This window comes from Tyto alba, unplaced genomic scaffold, assembly GCF_018691265.1.
Source record: "Tyto alba isolate M040663 unplaced genomic scaffold, T.alba_DEE_v4.0 Super-Scaffold_23, whole genome shotgun sequence".
Taxonomy (NCBI): Eukaryota; Metazoa; Chordata; class Aves; order Strigiformes; family Tytonidae; genus Tyto; species Tyto alba.
In genome coordinates this window covers 1998955-2017369 of record NW_024881297.1, presented here as the reverse complement: position 1 = coordinate 2017369, position 18415 = coordinate 1998955, and the positions used below count along the sequence as shown (strand labels likewise).

Below are 18415 nucleotides of genomic sequence, written 5' to 3'. Positions count from 1 at the left end.
AAAATCTGCAATTTCAGGCCCAATAAAAGCTAGAAAACATGGCTAGGTAGCCTTTAAAAAACTGTTAACAATGATTTTAAAAAAAAAAATGTACATCTGACAGTTATAATGGACTGACACCAATCAGTGCTGAATAGCAGAATTTAAAAAAAAAAAAAATCTCTGTATCTCTCTTACGGAGCTGGGGACGGAGGAATTATAATTATGATAGTTCAATTAAAGTACCCAAATGGGTGCTGTTCCTTTTTATGCTACACTGGCAGGAAAAGAGAATGAGCCATTATTTCTACATTTAACACTTGTACATTTTTATTTAGTTAAATCAGCCATTGTACACATTGCAGCTATGTATTGTTAGTGTTGTATTTTTTTTTTTTAATTTTTAACTAATACATGCCCTCATAGATATATTCAATTAGTGTTATCACCATGGGAACAAGATGCTGATTCATCAACTTAAAATTCACTTCTTCTCACAGTATTCAAGTTCTCTGATAACACAGCAAAAAATCAAAATAAGAGGTGAATAACCATTATGTTGTTACACAGAACATCATCTGCACCGCAAATAACACAACAGAAATGCATTTCTTTAGAGCCCCATCCTTGAAGATCATCCCATGCTGTCTCTGACAAGAAGAAAGCCATGATGCTTTGTGAAATGATTCATCATGGGTCTCAGTCGGTTTGGCTGCCAAAACACTTTTTTTTTTCTTTTAATTATTTATTTTCCTGCCTGCCAAACAAAGTGTTAGCATAGCACCTTGGGTTGTTTTGCCTACAAGAAGCCAGAACTCCCAAGATGTGTTCATGCTTTTGGCATCGTTACCTTAATGAGGAAGTGCCCTTGCTCTGAGCACTGAGTGAGTCATTTAAAAAAAAAAAAAAAAAAAAAAAAAATCACCCTATAATGGTAGAAGGCCAGATAAGCTTGGAAAAGGTATTAGGCTTAGAGGAGAGGATTTTTTTTACTCTGGTTTTGAGTATACTATTAAAAAATCAAATGGCTGTTTAAAAACATTTAGTGTGTTTGCGTGTCTATTATATATGCTACAACACTAGAGAGCTCCTTCCATTAAATATTAAGGTATAGAACACCCAAAATGTCAGATCTATGTTCCCTTTTTTGAAAATAAAAGTGCAGGCATACTATCATGGTTTTCAGAGGGTTGGTTTAGAAATATATATATTATATATATAGAGATAGATAACAAAATATGAACAGAAACTGGGTTTTGAGGATTGTGAGCACTTTCTCTTTAAAAAACACTTGATTGGAAGATAAAAACTGCTCGCTCAGTGCTAAGAGGGCTAACAAGCTGACGTGATTATAAGAGGGTTTGGTTTTGACCTTCAAATGCCACATGCATGTATCGGATAAGAGGCAATCTTGAGAAAACATGGTGAATTAATTATTCTCCTTGTATAGTGGGTCTTTCTCCCATAGTTATCTACAGTGCAGTGGCCAGCGGGAAGTACCACCAATAAGACAGTGTGGTTTGCTAAGCAGTGATGAAAACAGGAAACTACCGTAGTTATAATTGTTTAAGACACCCTGCCACATGTCCAGATCTAAAAGATTTTAATACCGTATGCAAATGTGCCATAGATATAGCTGCTAGCAAGTTGGTTACCTAATTGGTTTGTGTTGTTTTTTGTTCGGTTTTTTTTTTTTTTTTTTTTTTCCTTTTTCTGGAAATCTTTCAGTGGCTGTCCGAAGGTCTTAGGAGTGTTAATGGCCACAGTCAGCTGTTACTTCATGAGAACAGCTGAATTTCCAGGTTTTTAGCCTGACTCTTAGAGCCTTTAACTATAATAGAACCCTAAAGTGGAAGTCCTACGGATGCAGTAGGTCTGCAGTGCTTCCTCCTCAGTCGGTCTGTGTTTGCAGTCGATTGTGTTAACGTTATTTTATTAAGAGCTGTTCAGCAGTGTCCATAGACCTTGTAATCCATGATGCTAATTGTAGTCATAGGCAGTGTGTTTTCTGCAGTCTTGTAAGTCCAAATACTCTTGCTATATACAGTTTACATGTGAACTCCCTTTTTTACGATGCATGTACATAGTCACTTGAAGAGGCCTGTAGATGAAGTTGGCTTGACAAATGCGATTTCATGAAGCTAGTGCAGAAGCAAAGGAACAGCAAGAAGTGGCGATGCTGACAGTACAGCACAAAGACGACGATTCGGTGGATAAATCATCCTGAATGGAGGATGCTATCTTTGGTCACAAATTAGCTTACAGGGTAAAAAAATCACAAAAACCCAAAATCAAATACGGCGAGGGGGAAAGAAATGAATTCACGGCATCTGCACAGGTAGAAATGGCAGTGTCTTCCAGTGATTATGTCGGTAATAACGCCTACACCTAGGGAAGATGAATGCTGTGTACGGGATGGATGGTGGTGGGGTGGTGCTGAGGGGTGGCAGCTTCTCACTTGGCCTCCTGTTTCCAGCCCTCTTTGCAGAAGTATCTGAGAAGCTGCTGGAGGTCGTGTTGGAGGTCATCCTGGGGTAGTGCTTCTGGTGTGTCTTCCAGCTCTTCTAGGTGAACGTGTTTTCCATACTGATCCTTCATCACAGTCCTCTTCTGCGTGCTGGCTTTACTCAGTGTTGTCCTGAAATGAAAGAAGTGAGAGAACGGTCGTAATAAAGCCCCCAGTTCCTGAAGGTTTTAAAAAAATGCTGCAGCTGATGAGCTGCAGTTTTCAGGCTTTTTCATTTAAAATAACATAATAAGAACTGTAGCAGGCAGTTTAAGCCAGCTACTGAGGTCAGATACTTGTTATGCATTCCGAGTACAACACACACCACTGCTTTAACTGACTGTAATAATGTAAGCTAAGAGTAATTAATGTCTATATGCTGATTAAGTAAACAGTTTTAGAGGCCCAGCAAAACCATGCTGTAACACACAGACATGCAACGTATGTTGAAATTCCCACCAGACCTGCCTATTTGCTGTGTTTGACTTCAACATAGAGAGTTGTTCTGTACAATAGGAATTTAAGCTGATTAATTTCTTGAACACTTACTTCCAAACAAGTCTTACTTCCGCCAGCTGGTACCACTACCTTTGTGGTAATCGAGTCTTCTAAACTATTCTATTAATTACTCTCTTACCTTGGTGGAACCATCTTGCTCTACTACTCAGAACCTTAACCTCACCAAGTCCCTTCCAGGTCTAGGCAAATGAATGCAGCTGTCACAGGCAGAGGCACACTGCTCAGCCAGGAATAGCTCGACTGTTGTCACACAGATGACACTTGTGAATTCAACCTGGATGACCAGAAGGTCCCTCCGCTCGATGGAGCGCTCTGACAAGCCTGTGCAGGTGTCCAGAAAGCAGATGCAGCAGCTGTTGTGGCTCCCTGCTAACCCTGGAGCTGCCGTGTGCTTCACAGCTTGTTACAGGCAGTTTGGTTGGGACTGCCCTTCAGATGGTAACTTTGGCTTTACCGGCTCAAATGGTCTGAAAGAAAAGGTGTCTAAAAGACACGTAGCCTGTAACAGACTTGGCCCAAGTTGTGCGTGACAGGAAGGAATATACTTGCTGTGTTCCAGTAGCTTTTTTTCCTCCCAAAAGTTTCCCCTAGCTGCCCTGCCTCTTTCTTCATAAGGCTCAGCTGTCACATACATCTATCTATCTCCATAAATCCCCTCATCTATTTTGATAACGTTCAAATTATCAAATGATCACAGAGTCAACCGGTATGAACTGAGTATTTTTGAAGTAACCTTGATTAATGCTGTTCACTGTAAATGACACTGTTACTCTTGCATCCCCTCCCAGCTGGGCAGTGATACCCCTCTGGGCTGGGCCTAGCCAGGATGCAGATAACTTTAACCCCAGCAGCCCGAGTGCTGTGCTGTTTTCCACATGGATCTAAACCAGTGCTGGTATCAGACGGGTGCTTTGGTTACTGCTGAGCATTGCTTACGCAGCACTCATACTTTCTCACTACCTTTTTTTTTTTTTTCCCCCCTCAGTGAGCAGGCTGGGGGGTGGGCAAGAGCTTGGGAGGGCATGTGCAGCCAGGAGAGCTGGCCCGAACTGGCCAAAGGGATAGTCAATACTATAGAATCGCGCTCAGCAATCAAAACAGGGGTCAGAGGAAGAAGCTGGGGGAAGCAGGAGATTATATCTTCCATGGTGACCATTGCTCGGCGACTGGCTGGGCGGTGGGGAGGGGTTGCCTTTGCATCGGGCGATTGGGGGCTCTCCCCCTTGCTTATTAAACTGTCTTCCTTCAACCCCGGAGTTTTTTTGCTGTTCTGTTCTTGCCCCTGCTCCCAGGTGGGGCAGGAGGGTTGGGGAGCGGCTGCGTGCTGCACCCCTGGTCACCCAGTCCCCTTTTTCAAGTGAATGTAGGCCTTTCCTGTGCATGCATCCTCTCCCGCGACCAGATGTTAGTAGTAGGCTTTAGTACTTTTGCAAATGAAGCTTTAGATGCTGCCAGTGGTTTCACTTCAGACACTCGCTTAAATCCTCTCATTTATGATGAGTTTGTTAATCCTTTTCTAGTAGCAGTTCAATGACATGCCAAGCCAAACCTTTTAATAATCGATCCATCCTCTTTCAGGATTTCTTTCTCTACTAAAGCAGGGAGCTGGACTTTCATTGGGTTACCTGTATAGCTCAAAGCCTCAAATTAAAACATAAACTTCCAATTAAACCAAAAACCTAGGACAGAAGATAATTGCTCTTCATACCTTAGTGCTTTATATTAATCAAGTCAAATGCCGAGAAGATGATGAATAGACAAATAAGAGAACTATCTACCTGCCATTTGCATCCTTTCAAATACTCCCCAAATGTACAGATCAGTTAGTTTCTTATATAGGATAGTTTCATTTTGCCAGTAGTTGTACTGAAGCACGTCTTGGTGTTTCTTTTTCAGCTCCAAAGTAGCTTGCAGAACTCATCCTTTGTATCTGTTTACAACAGCTGCTACAGTGACATTTTTCCTGTCTCAGAAAATGCTGTTCCCACTGCCACCCCGCGCTGCCTGTGCTCAGTGCCACGGTACAGAGGCAGGCACACACAGAAATGATGGGTGATGCTCCTGAGCCTCGACTGCACTGAAATGGGAGCGGCCGGGAACGGAGCCCGGCAAGCTTTTCCACAGAGTATCTGCTGTTAGCAGTACTTCACGGAAAACAGAAATGGGGAAAAAAGGCAGTATTTTTATTTTTCTTTTGGCTGCAAGTGGGTTTGTCTGTGGTATCTTCCGCAGGCTTCTTGATTTACGAAGCTAGAAGCTGTAAGCTGGGGAAACAAGCGTCATTTCTCTGAACCTGACAGTTTTTGCTGCTTGTTTTGTTACTGTCAGGAGAGAGAGATCTGGCTGCTGGGCCTAGATTTGTGATGGGAAATCTGGCATCTCAGCCTAATAGCTTAGCACTTGTTGTCTTCCTGCAAGCCGTAATACCACGGTACAGCAGAAAATACCCAGGCCACGACATTGTTGCATCTGTGCTTTTATATGATATTTTGTGAAACTAAAAAAAACCAAACCAGGTACTTATGTTGCATCTAATGACGCACAACTTTTACCTACGCGAATCTTTAAGATGTGTTTTACAATTGTCATTCAAAGGGACAATAAAATGGATCGAGAGTGAAGTGCTGTCGGTTCCTTGTAGAAAAAGCTGTGTTACTTCAAGATCACTTTTCTATTACTGAAATGTCTAAACTGATCAGAAAGAGCATAAAACCAGGAAAGGTGCTAATTTGTTTGATAGCTATTTCTTCCCTTCAAGGACAAATACATCAACTTACCCAGGGAGCAGATTAACTGTATCAATTTCTAAAACTACCTCCGTGTGTGGACACATATGAATGAACTTTAACAGTAACCACACCCACGATTTCCAATGGCTCGACTTAAAGCCTCCATGGGTTTCTTCAGAACCTTGAAATGTTTCATAGCCACTTCAGTAAAGTTAGCTTCACACGCACTTTATATACTGATCCTTTTACAACACGGCCGAGTATAACAGAGGTTTATACTCATTAGCTGAGAATGATGCCTCGCCAACAGAACTTGCAGTAGAGTAGAATTTGTCCCGAGGTACTTTGTGACACTTGTTTTAATATTGACATTTAAAAGGCGTTTTTACCTCTTCAAAGTCCTCTTTGGCTGACGGAAGGTCCGTAGCTAAGCGAGCATCCCCCAGGTGTTTCTCTGTTCTCTCTCCTTGCACTACTGTGGTCTTTGTGACTTTGCTGACCTTCCGGCCTTCCACGGGTTCAGACTGGAATTTGGAGGCACTGGGCAAAGCAGCAGGTTCAGAGAGGGTCACCTGTAAGGTTAAAAAGCAGAAGTACACCAGGTACGAATTACATAATGGATAATAAATGTGCTTTTAATTACTCTATCATTCTTTCTTAACCATTGCCATAGAGAACAATAATATAAGCGTCTCACTTTTTAGGTGCATGCATCAAAATCGTAAGCGTGTGTTTTATTACCTGCTTTACAGCTCCAGAACAAGATGTTGTAGAATACAGGCCAGTTCAGACAGCAGGAACAGCCCTGCATAATTTATTCTGCTGAGAAGCTTCACTCTTGCAGGGCAAAAGCTGTTTCTGGTGCCTGAGGTGGCCTGAGGGCAGCAGGGACATTGCCACCCCCCGCCCCAGCGCAGGCTGCAGTGCCCTGGAATTCCACCAAGTAACAAGCAGAGCCCGTGCTGTGAGCCCTTGCTGCATCCACACAGGCAGGACAGATTAGAGGTGTCAGTCTGTATCTTAAAATTAAGATATGCTTCCAAGAAAGGAGTCGCACTTGTAAAACCAAGGAAGACTTACAGGAACAGCAGACCAGAATACGAGAATACCACGGGAAAGTGACAAACCTGGTTTTATTTGGCAAAATACTAATTTAACGTATGTGAGTTCCGTACGATAAAGAGTAGTTCTGGTACGATCGGCTATCTAAAAAAAAATTACTTTGTTTTCTTGTTACCTTACTCCTAGAGAATTAATTCTGATGAATGGCAATTACATTCTTAGCATTTCTAGTGACCGCTTGTCAGATGTTGCTTCCAACTGCAGTGCTGCTGCCAGCAAGCCCTGGCACTGGCTTCTGGCCCCGTCACCACCTCAGTAGTGCTGCTGCAAATCTCTGCAGGACTATGTGGTAACTAAGGCAGGAAACGAGAAACTGAGAAGCACTTACCTTTTCAGATTGCTTTTTCTAATTGCCTGGCTCTACAAACAGTTTGTATGAAATTAATACTTTTTGGGTTTTAGCCTCTTCAAAGCAAAGAACACAACAGTACATTAAACCTAATATAATTGCATAGCTTTAGAAGGGCTTAGCTGTAGAAACCTAGAGAAGAGGTAATTTCATTACAGCATTCGCTAATTTTCTTATTAGAGTAAGAGGTATAATAACAAATACAGATTTTTCCATTTATCATCTTATCAGCCATGTCATCTTAGTACAAAGCTGCCTTCTTTATTCATTTAATACTTCTCATAAATCGCAGAATCTGTATCCTGACTTGTTTGCAGAAAAAATCGCCGCTTTCCTTGCCCACCCCCTGCCTTTTCCCTGTCTGTACTCTGAGGCCTGTCCATCTGCAAGAAAACTTTAAAAAGTATCATTCAAAACTGAATGTTGTTGGCATGACTAAGATGTAGTTACTAAGTACGCTGCTGGTGTACTGCTGCTTTGTATGATCACGAGGAAAGCAGATCTGACCTCTGACTGTTCGCTGTCGCTCTTCAGCACAACCCGTTTTACAACTTTGGAATAGCCATCTCCTTCCTCCACACTGACAGGTTTTTGCGGTGTTCCTTGCATTAGGACTTCCTCTTTTTCTGTGCCATCTGGAGAAACGTATCGCCGGATGATCTTTCTAGTGATCTGAAGGAATGAAATAGAGCTTTGTCCCAAAAGACTTAACCATAACGTATTCTTCCTTCTTCTCTACATGGCGTTTTCTACTCAAAGGGCGTTTTTTCCTGCACAAAACAACCTACGTGGACGGTTCCGTGTTTCAGTCTTTAACACCCAGACACTCACGAGCACCTGCAGTAAAGCTTCGAGTTGATGCATTCGCCCTACTTAGGCTACCACACAGCGAGGCGCCCATAAACTCACTTCACAAGTGGACACAGTGCTGAGATTGGAATGACTCTCTAAAGCAGTAGTTATTGTTAGGGAAAGAGGAATAGTATTTTAGAGAGCAAACACGCTGTGCAACTGCAAAGCTGCTGGAAAACATCTTCAGACTGGCATTTTCAGAAAGCCTTCTGAAAGTGAGGGGTTAGCAGCTTGGCTATCAAATGCTGAGAACTAGATTCACAGAGGGACTTGGAGGTTGCGTTGTAACACCGCTGGTACTACCAGCTGCTGACCCAGTGAGCTAAAATTAACCTACGTAAGAGACTAATCTGGTGCTTAAGCTTTCTAGGCACTGGCAAGCCAAACAAAGAGGGCCAGCAAAGAATTACAGGTTTCAAGGTGAGCTAAATTTCTCCGGAGAGTACGCGTCCCTCTGTGGATGACCTGGATCTCCCCATTTTCAGCCACCTTTCCAGCCCCCTTTGACAGGGTAACATTAAGCAGTTACCTCCTGCTTTGTCCAACAGTTTATTTGCTGTGATGCTAGATCAGACTGGGTGACTGATATTTAAGAGTCACAGAGGTGGGGGCTATCGTGTCTCCCAGGCATGGACCTAGCCAGAAGTTACCCTCACACTTGCACAACCTGCCCAGGAATGTTTGGCGCGGGCAGTTTATTTTAATACGAATTCAAGCAACTTCCAGAAAGATGCTGTCCAGCTGAGGGTCTACGATGTTTTCTTGGGAGACAGAAGATGGAGTCTGCCACCAGCAGAATTCCGCCAAGTCCTAGACCAATTCTCTAAACACTGAGTTGACAGATAAAGCGAGGAGCACAGAAGTTCCTCTTCTACTTCCATGTTGTGCAGAATTCACCTTTCTAAGCATGGTCTGAAAGTGCTTATTTTGATGGCATTACACAAATAAGTACTTTCTGTATTCTTTGTGCCATAAAAACGAAAATGTATGTACAGGTACAGAAATTTAGGAACCTGGTCTGGCACAGCTGAGTAGAGATTTTGAAGATGCAAAGTCTGAATTTAGATGACTCTTGCAGACCCAGCCCTCCGTTAGTTTCATTTCTATGAGCAAATGTGATCTTAGATAAAATTGTGGTGGTGTGGGTTTATTGTTTGTTGTTTTTGGGGGGGGGTTGTTTTTTGTTGTTGTTGCGGGGGTTTTGTTGTTGTTGTTTTTTAATTTGGAAAAAAACCAAAACACTTTCTCAGACATGTGGATCTACGCAGAATTTTCATTGGCTTCAAGTGGGAAAATTAACAATATGTTATGTGACGTTATAACCTGTAACACAGAATGACCTTGCAAATAGTTCTTCAAACTTTGGAATCTCCCATGAACAGAAATTCTGGTCCCTACCACACTGCTCTTAAAAATCATGCCCCTTTACAAAAGAAAATTCGGCATGTATGGGGATGTACTTATCCTTCCTTTTGTAGGACAGCAGGAAGGTAGCAAGGGGCGTAACTGACAATACCTTCTTTACCACTGTGTGGCCATGTTCATCTGTATATTGCTCTTCGGTGACTGTTTCTGGTGGCATTTCAGGCATACTATCAGCCTGGATGACAAAGAACAAGGTTTTAGGAAGCAAGGCCTTCATGTACTTAACTTTAAATAAGCAATTTTTAGATTGGTTAAAGAATGAAGAAAAATAAAAATCATAAACGTTAGGAAAAAACCTTGTTCTACAAATAAATACTCAGAATGGCATGCAAAGAAAAGTTATGCGAAAACGGGCAGGCAAGTATATATGTTAGTTGACCGTGTTGTGTGTATGGGGCCGAGAAGTCTTTATCCTCCCCCTGCTGAGGCATCTAATGGAATTTAGAGTCAGGTTAGCAGCGTTACTGTAACCCTCCTTTCGAGGAGAGGTACTGGAATGGCGTAGCCAAGGCCCATGCGTTATTCGGGAGCGTTCCAGCTGCAGGCCCAGCACCCCGGGGCCTAGCCACCACAGGCACGTGCAAGCTCTCCACAGGCGGTACCTGAATAATCACCCGGCGACGAACGACCCTGGTAGTGACCATCTCGTCCTCGTCCGAGCTGGCCTCCAGCCCGCCTAACTCCTCTGCTAGCTCCTAGTGGAAGCAGGGAAGCAGTGCTCTGTTGCATGTGGCACCAGCAGTACCTACAGGCTCTTGCTTGTTTTTATCTAAAACCATCTTCACCTCTCAAAATTTTTTGCTTTGAGGATTTTGGTCTCTTACCTGACTTTCACCTGTGAAACATGGATGCAGGGTGGGAGGCTTTGGCCACTTGGCTGTACGCTAGCTGGTCACTAGCATATTGAAAAAAGAAGGATGAATCTTTGCGGTGCTAATTCTATAGGATGCTTTTAGTGGCCTTGGTGCTCTTAAGGCTGCCAGGGACAAGCCTGAAATTCGTGGCAAGACGTCATTACGGGTGGACTAGAAGGTATTATGAACACCAACTCCGGAATTCACATGTATCGCGTATGGTTTCTGTACTAATTACACAGAAAATTATATGAAGGCCTTTTAATCCTCTGTACCAGCAAGTACACAGTGCAGCATACAGACACTAGGAGTAAATAGTTTTAACTAGAGGACAAGGTATCAATAGCCTTAGCACTGAAAAGATCAAGAAAAATTAGTAACGAGTGTTGAAGTTGGTCTCTCTCCTGCATAGAAAAGAATTAAAATTTTAAATTAAGAGGTCAGAAGGCAAAGAGAAGCTAAAAAGAAAAAAATTAAGAGGTCAGAAGGCAAAGAGAAGCTAAAAAGAACTACTTGGGAAATATCAACTGTATAAAAGCATAAGGGGAGGCAATAAATAAGTGTTTCTTTTTGGTGGTGCTGGTGGTGGTCGTTGTCGTTTTACTTTAATAAAAGAACTGGAGGGAAAAGGAAGTACATTATCTTTGCTTTTCTGAAATCCCAGGGGCAGAGCTCGGAAACTTCATTCTAGAGGTGATACGTTTGGCAACATAAATAGCAAAGAAAGAAGAGCCTGTTTCCAGGTGAATGTCAAAACAAGAAACAATTTTTGCTGAAGTAGAACCGTGCTTTCTCTGCTCTAACTTCACTGAGGAAAGTAATTTCCTGCCCAATTATGCCTTCTCCTTTTCTTCCACTTAGAACAGGCAAAGCAAGCTATTTATTCTTAAACCTTTATCTGCCAAGTAATTTAAATTGTTCCCTAAAAGCCATATAGTTGCTTTCTTTCCTTGCCTCTTGATGTCTTCCCCCCTGTTCCAGCACTTCAGTAAGGTTCCTTTGTATTACACAACCTCTGACCTACCTCACATAGTTTTTGTTCTTCTCTTCCATCTCCTGTCTCCGTTTCTCTTTACGGCCTGCACACTACATAAACACTATTCTCAAGTTCTTTTTTTCCAGTACATCCTTGGTATTCTGCAGTGTACATCTTGATGCCTCTTTGCCACCTCCCTAACTTTACAGTATCTTTCATGTCATTCTTCATGCTGCTCTGGGCTAGTCTTGCCTTTCTTCGTAAGCTTTTTAACATTACCACTTTGTCTTTTATTACATCTGGTTTTCAGCTTTCACTTGTACACGGTTTGTTTCTGCACCTGCTTTTTACATGAATTCTCTCTCACGTGCATGGATGGAACTGTCAGAGACCAAAGGACAAATAAGGGCAACAGAACCAGAATTACAGTCGGGACTCCAGGATCTGGATTTTTCTTCAGTTTGAAAACCTCTATACAAATTACTAGAGCTATCCCTTATAACCACAAAGGAAAGGAGAAAAGACTCTGTTGCAGATGGGGATTAATTAGGCCCATTAATAATAATTCTCATCTTGACACCTAAAACTTGTTCTTCAGTGTCAACCGCTTTGAGGCACAGTTATGGTTTACCTTTTCTAAGGATTCCTCTTCATAGCCTCTTCCAAGCTCTTCTGCCTGCTCGTCAGTTGACTCCACTATCACCAGACTAGCTCTCCTTGGCGAGAGGTCGTCCTGGTGGAGTTGGGGGTCCTCAGGCTCTTGGATGATGGGAGAGTCCCCTCTCTGAGCAGATGATGAGGGCTGTGGGGGTGGTTTTCCTCTCTCTTCCTTTGCTGCACTGAAGTGTGCTGATTTTTCGCTTGCTGCTTTTCCAGTCCCTGGTGCTGCAGACTGCTCTGTTCCTGGAGCTGCGACGCTGTGAATTACAAGTTCAAGGGAACTTACTACCATGCAGTGCGCTCCAATTTCCATAAATGGAATGTTCTGCGCTGATTAAATATTGTTGTCTGTCATCTAGCGACATCTAGAACTGATACTCCTTGACAATAGCTACAGAGCAATCCGGCTAGGAATCCCTCTTGTCTTCTCAACCCAGGAAAATCTCCCAACAGATGTCCAAATTTGCACCCAGTTCTGTAAAACTTGGTCTTAGCAAAGCTCACATAAATCCTTTACAGTCACTTGTGCCTTCAGAAATCTATGTATTACCTTTTTTTTTTGGTTGGAGGACGGGGCATGGGTAAGAGACTCAGTCACTACAGGTAGACGTGAAGCAGCTACTAAGTTAATTACCAGCTATACAGCTGCATGGGAGGAGAGACCGATTTTTATGTAGAACTCTGGAGCCTTACCAAACAGAAATTTAATAGATAATCTTATTTTGTTTGTAATGTTATTTTCACTCTTGAACACTGATATAATTTAATTGCTGCTGCAAGTTATTTAAACATACTATTACATATGTTAACTATGTAACATATATAAAGGTAATACATATATTACAGCATATGTACATGCAGTATTTTCCTGGTGCATATGGGTGAGTAACAGTGACTTCAGATATTAAGCTAACTCTTGTCCGACTGAGTTCTATCAAGCAACCTTGGAACTCTGACGCTAGCTTGAAAAGGTCACTTCTGATCTGCACTAATTGTGAAAACCTAACCCACTTCACCACCTAGAATCTTCTTTTGAGGTTTTCTCTCTTCAAGCATATGGGTAAAAAGAAAAAAAGACAACTCTGTCAAAACTGGTGGAACTACAGCCTGAAAAAGTGAGCCTGAAAAAATGAAATCTTCCATTTCTAAAACTTCTGAGATGCTTTGGAGCCAACATCTAAGTGTCTTTTTTTTTTTTTTTTTTCCCTTCTCATCCTTAAAAAATAACTAAGGAAATTGATAAATTTTAATGATAGGAGTCCAGATTCCCTTCTGCATAACCAATCCCATGAGTAGTAATAGAATAACTTGCATGTATATATATTTTTTTTTTCTGATATAAGTTGGGTTTTGACCATTTATTGTGCTTCCTCAACTATGGCCCTTGAAACAATTGTGTTCTAAAGTAAGACAGGATTTAATTATAATACAGATTAAATGGTATTGATCCAGCTTCTTTTCCTCAATTACCAGGCTATACATATTAGTGTATAATTCCTTTTAGTATGTGTTACTTATGAGCTATTTAAATCTAGCCCGATTTTCCTCCTAGTTCAAACTAGCCTGGGAAGAAAGCAGGCTGATCCTTTTCAAGTTCATTTCCAAATGAAACCAACCCCACTGGCAGCTCCAAATCAGAATTCAAGGCTTTGCTGTGCAGGCCTTCTAAATCTATACTTTATCATGTGGTGTTCCCTTCAGTACTTTTGTCTTGTTTGTACAAAACCCTCTTTCTGTTGCTTTGGCCATCTGAAATTTATTTTTAAAAATCTAGTTCCTGCTAGATGAAGTTATGAGCTTTGTAAGTAATGATTAAGTTGGAAAATTTTTGCCTCACTTGAAAAAGCCATCCGGAAGTTGAAGACAGACCCCTCTAGGGTTAATTCCGTTAAGTTTAACATGACTTGCCATCCAACATATGAAAAATATACACGGTTTACAAAAAAACCCTCTACATTATCCCTCTCTTCATTCATACTTACTAGACTAGATTATTGCTTTGTGTTCACAGTGACAAACTGACTTTCTTTCCTAATCCTTAAGGCTTTCTCTGCATGGATTAACAAGTCAAACCTGCAGTGGGAACTAATGAAATGATACACACAATCGGAAGAAAATTCTAGTGAGTTCATATGTTTCAAAGAAAACTGTAAAATCCTCTTATTACACAAAGAAGAGATAATCTGTTCCACATAGGTTTCATTCTGGTCTTTTGACACTTACAAATAATCATGTTGTGAAGCAGGTGTTTTTTCTGGCACGTCTTGGGGTTTCCCTGAGAATTCAGCTTCTGCTTGTTCCTTATGTGCTTGTCTCAGGAGCTCAGCCACTGGTAGTTCTGCCTCACTCCTGGGAGTACTGTCCTGGAAAGGAGAATAACTGACAGACACGTCCTCCTCAGAGACGAGAGGAGGGTGTTCAGTCGGCTCACTGTCTTTAGATATTCTATGTCGTTCCTCTTGCTTATGTCTTGAACTGTACAGTTCTTCTTGTAGTGCAGAAAACCCTTTAAAAAAAGACAGAGATGAGAAATGTCATTACACATCTTACTAGAATGCAGGAAGTCCTTTTCATTCTCCACGTGCATTTAGAATCCCTGGATGGAACACATTACCTGAAATTTTTAGACATCTTCACTGGGAGAGGACACCACCTCTCTAAACAGCTGAAGGAACACTGGATTACCACTACTACTGCCAAAGCATGGATCTCGACAGTAACGGGCAAAATTAATTTTACCCAGAAGTTTCCCTGGAGTAATTGATCTTGAAACCCTCTAAGTATGAAAGAAGATTCACAAAAGGTTCTTTCCAGCAGATTAGGATAGGTCTGATTGGCTCCCCCACACACTTTATCTGCTTATGGAAAAAATAACTACACGAGTATGGACAAATAAATTAGTACAGGACTTGGTGCAAGAACTAGTTAATTTATGTGCTTCAAAACACATTAGCATATCCACCCACCTCCAATCCCTAATCTCAAAGCAAGGGCTCTTATTCTGAAAAAAATCTAAAATGATGTATGTGTTTCTGTTCCACAGGCTACAGGTCACCAACTTGGGCTTTTGTTTTCCCTTACTAGTCACGTTTGCTAAGGAACTATTGAACTCTGAAGAAGAGTTTGCAGGAAAACATAACTGCTTGTACTGAATTTGAGCTGGACATTGGAGGCCAACGTTCTAAAACTAATCAGTTGTGATATCAGAATGCTAACTGTAGCAAACCCCCCTCTAAATTCCTACATTCTCTTAAAGATAGGGTGCTTGCAACTGTCTAATACTTTACTCATGCTACCAGTTCAATACTAAGTTAAGGATGTAAAAGTATCACTTCTAGAAAAGAGAGTTTTATTTCACATAATTTGGAGGTGTTTCTTTAGTTTACAACTGTTGATCTGAACTTTTAAACGGAAGAAATCCAGCAGCATCATAGCAGAATTACGATACCCTGGATACCTGAATCCAAAGGTTTTTCCAAAGCATGGAGTACTTTTTCCTTTTACAAATCTTGGTCAAATCCTAATGAAACCTCCTCAACTTTTATGAAAGTGTTTGTATAAGCAAAAAGAAAAAAAAAAAAAACACAACAACAAAAAAAAAAAAAAAAAAACCTGGGCATGAGCATTTGCAGTAGTTTCTGCCCACACTCCTTTACTTGCTTTATAAGAATTGACTAATGCAAAGATCTTATACCTGGGGACACAGTGACCTGTGTGATGTCATGCTTGCATTTATCCACGTTCTCTGGGCTTTCAAAATGAGACTGTGGTGCTCAGTCATAAGAGATTACCCCAGTGAAACACGTCAGAACAGAAGCTAGTGCTCAGGTGAGGTAACGTGGGCCGTCTGGACCAGGAGCCGTTTACCTTCGCTGTGGTCCAGGCCTATTGTTTGTTCAATTTCTGCGTAGGTGCGAGTGCCGCGGACCGGTGTGGAATCTATGCCGCTGGTCTCCATCAGGTGAACAATATCCATCCGGTTGATTTTTGTAAGACACTGGGTAAGATTTGTATCTGTGACAGGAGAACAACACCAGGTAGCTGCCTTTAAGAATTTCACATGCTCTTGCCCTTCTGTTTTCCGTATGAAGGACATATATAGGACACTGAGCAATGCAATACCACATATACAATACAGGTGCATTTAGAAGCACTGCTATGTAAAATGTAAAATTAACGGAAGGGCTGCCTATAAAAAATACCACATAAAACTTGTTCAGTTTCCTCCAACATTTTTCAGTTCAGGAAAAAGAGGCCTCAGTGTTTTTCTGCTCTTTCTTTGCTATAAGATGTTCTGCCTTGCCCTCAACAAACCAGATGAAATGATTTTCTCTGAGAATCCATATGATACGCCATGCTATACAGACAAGCTTAAAAAAAATTCAGTAGCACTTATGGTAATTCTTTCAAATTTCACCCAAATTTTCTTTGTCTGATGATAACACACATTTGTCACCTCAGCTAGCAAAACGGAGACCGTTTTATGGACTATAACCAGAAACAAACCTGTTGCATGTTTCCCATCCCTTTCAAGCCAGTATTTGAGGAGTGCATGGCTCTGGTCTTGAAGTGAATTAGGATTTTCAATTCGGATCTGGTGAATTTGCTCTTCTGTGAAATCCAGTTCTCTTGCTAGCTCTGAAAAAGAAATTCACCTCTGTAAAGATGTCTCTTTCTTTTTCCCTGCCTTACATCTACCTTACAGCTGTCCGCAGCAAGGTGCATTACAAACTTTTCTGAAACCAGAGTCTCTTTACTTCCATGTGCCTTGCGTTAGAGACGTTGTTGAACAGTAAATTCATGACAAAGACAGAAACGTGTAATGCCTAGAAATGCTGGGTCTGTGTGAGCTCTTGTTTTTGTGTCCACCGTTCCTAGTTGTCAGAGGCGCAACACTACTGACAAAATTTAGCAGTGACAAGCTATCAAACAGAGTGCAGTTGCAGAAATAGCACGTGAGCAGCCAGCAATATTCCTAGCTACAGAGCACCACGCTTAGCAGATTCTGTCCTCTGAAACGTTGAGTATTTCAGAAACTTTGATCAAAATCTAGCAAAAGATTTCATTTTAAGTGATGGTATTTTGTAGGGCTAGATTAAAGCATAATACTTCTACTCCCCCGAACTTGTTTCATTTAAAGAAAAGTAAATCTCCACGTATTGTAGTTGAAAACCAAAAACTGAAAATGCAAAACTGAGAGTAACTGATGTCTTTCTGATGTCCCATAGGCTCAGACCGCAGTCTAGAAAAGAGAAATGGTTTAATGGCCTGTAACATCTTTATTGTAACCAAAACCAAAAGCCTCTTTCTGCCATCACTGAGCTGGGATGCAACTGTTGAAACAAGTGATGAAATAAGTTAAAACCATAGAGAATTTTTGAGATTCCTACTGTTATTCCTGGCCTCCAGACCTCTGCTTCTTTCACCAAGAGGGATTCGTGTTCTATTCCATTGTCATTATTGCTACAGTGGCACAGACTTGATTTTGCAGGGTGTCGTGTTTTTAACAGGGCAGAGGGAACCCCAAGCCCAAGATAACCTTATGTCCAGGCCGGCTTGTAAACCGGTGCAACTGTAAACTTCAATAAATGTACAGTAACTACGCATTATATTCAAATCCCAGGTAGTCAGATAAGTTTGAACAAAAATCAGCCTTTACCATAGTAAGGAATACTTATGCAGGCGTATTACCCTGCCCTCTCTAAATGCTATAAAAGCATTGTCTGTTTTGATGATCGTCCATTTTTTTTCCTAGTTTTGTTTTCAGAACTGTCTGCTCATTTATATAAAATTCTCAGCTGATTCCTATCTGTTACACTGCACAGGTCCAAGTCCTACTGATACCGAGATAATCCATGTTGGGATGAGTGACATACGCACCCAGTCTTCTCTGTGGATTGAAATAAAGGACAGAAAAGGAAGAGGTGAGTAACGTAAGCAAAAGTTTCCGTGGTATTTTGCATATACTCTGAACGCGCTTATCAAAACAGCACAATCTTCATTCTTAAGGGGTTAACATTTTATCTCTGGTAATACAACTCTTCTTTAACTCCTAGAGCCCTGCTTATTTTCAGGAGTGTGGTACTGCTCTAGGGATAGACGCAAAAGAGTGCGGACCTGATTGAACTCTTTTTGCAGCAATTTTTTGTTGGGTTGCACAGGTTGACATGGCACTGAGATTTCTGCACAGCTCTTTTTCTTTGTAAACACTTTCAAGCCAGTTTTCAGTGACAGACCTCTGCACTTCAGTGTCATTTCTGCTTGTGCCCAGTAATGTTAATTGTCTCAGATCTATTAAATCCACATTATGAAAGGAATTGTTCCAGATAGGTCCCTTCTTATCCCTTCTTTCCTCAGTGCAGTTCTGCAGAAAAGAAGCTGATGTAATTTATCCCTGTGGTGGCCTTCTAGCTCAGGAATTCCGGAACAGAGATGATGTTTATT

At 41.4% G+C, this 18415-nt stretch overlaps 1 protein-coding gene across 50 annotated transcripts in view; it reads right to left on the bottom strand.

The window, feature by feature from the left end:
* Positions 1 to 287: 287 nt before the first annotated feature.
* Positions 288 to 18415, bottom strand: part of ANK2 (ankyrin 2) — a 372599-nt gene continuing 354471 nt past the window's right edge. For 35 of the 50 annotated variants that reach the window (XM_042796632.1, XM_042796635.1, XM_042796631.1 and 32 more), the window contains 9 exons: positions 16478 to 16609; positions 15839 to 15985; positions 14195 to 14477; positions 11943 to 12228; positions 10084 to 10176; positions 9573 to 9656; positions 7712 to 7876; positions 6123 to 6305; positions 288 to 2617 (listed from right to left, as the gene is read on the bottom strand). In XM_042796632.1, coding sequence (XP_042652566.1) covers positions 2603 to 2617; positions 6123 to 6305; positions 7712 to 7876; positions 9573 to 9656; positions 10084 to 10176; positions 11943 to 12228; positions 14195 to 14477; positions 15839 to 15985; positions 16478 to 16609 — 1388 coding nt within the window. In that variant the 3' untranslated portion in view covers positions 288 to 2602. Of the gene's footprint in view, positions 2618 to 4553; positions 4646 to 6122; positions 6306 to 7711; positions 7877 to 9572; positions 9657 to 10083; positions 10177 to 11942; positions 12229 to 14194; positions 14478 to 15838; positions 15986 to 16477; positions 16610 to 18415 lie in introns of all 50 variants that reach the window. The other 15 variants (XM_042796663.1, XM_042796664.1, XM_042796665.1 and 12 more) reach the window with 3 other exon arrangements.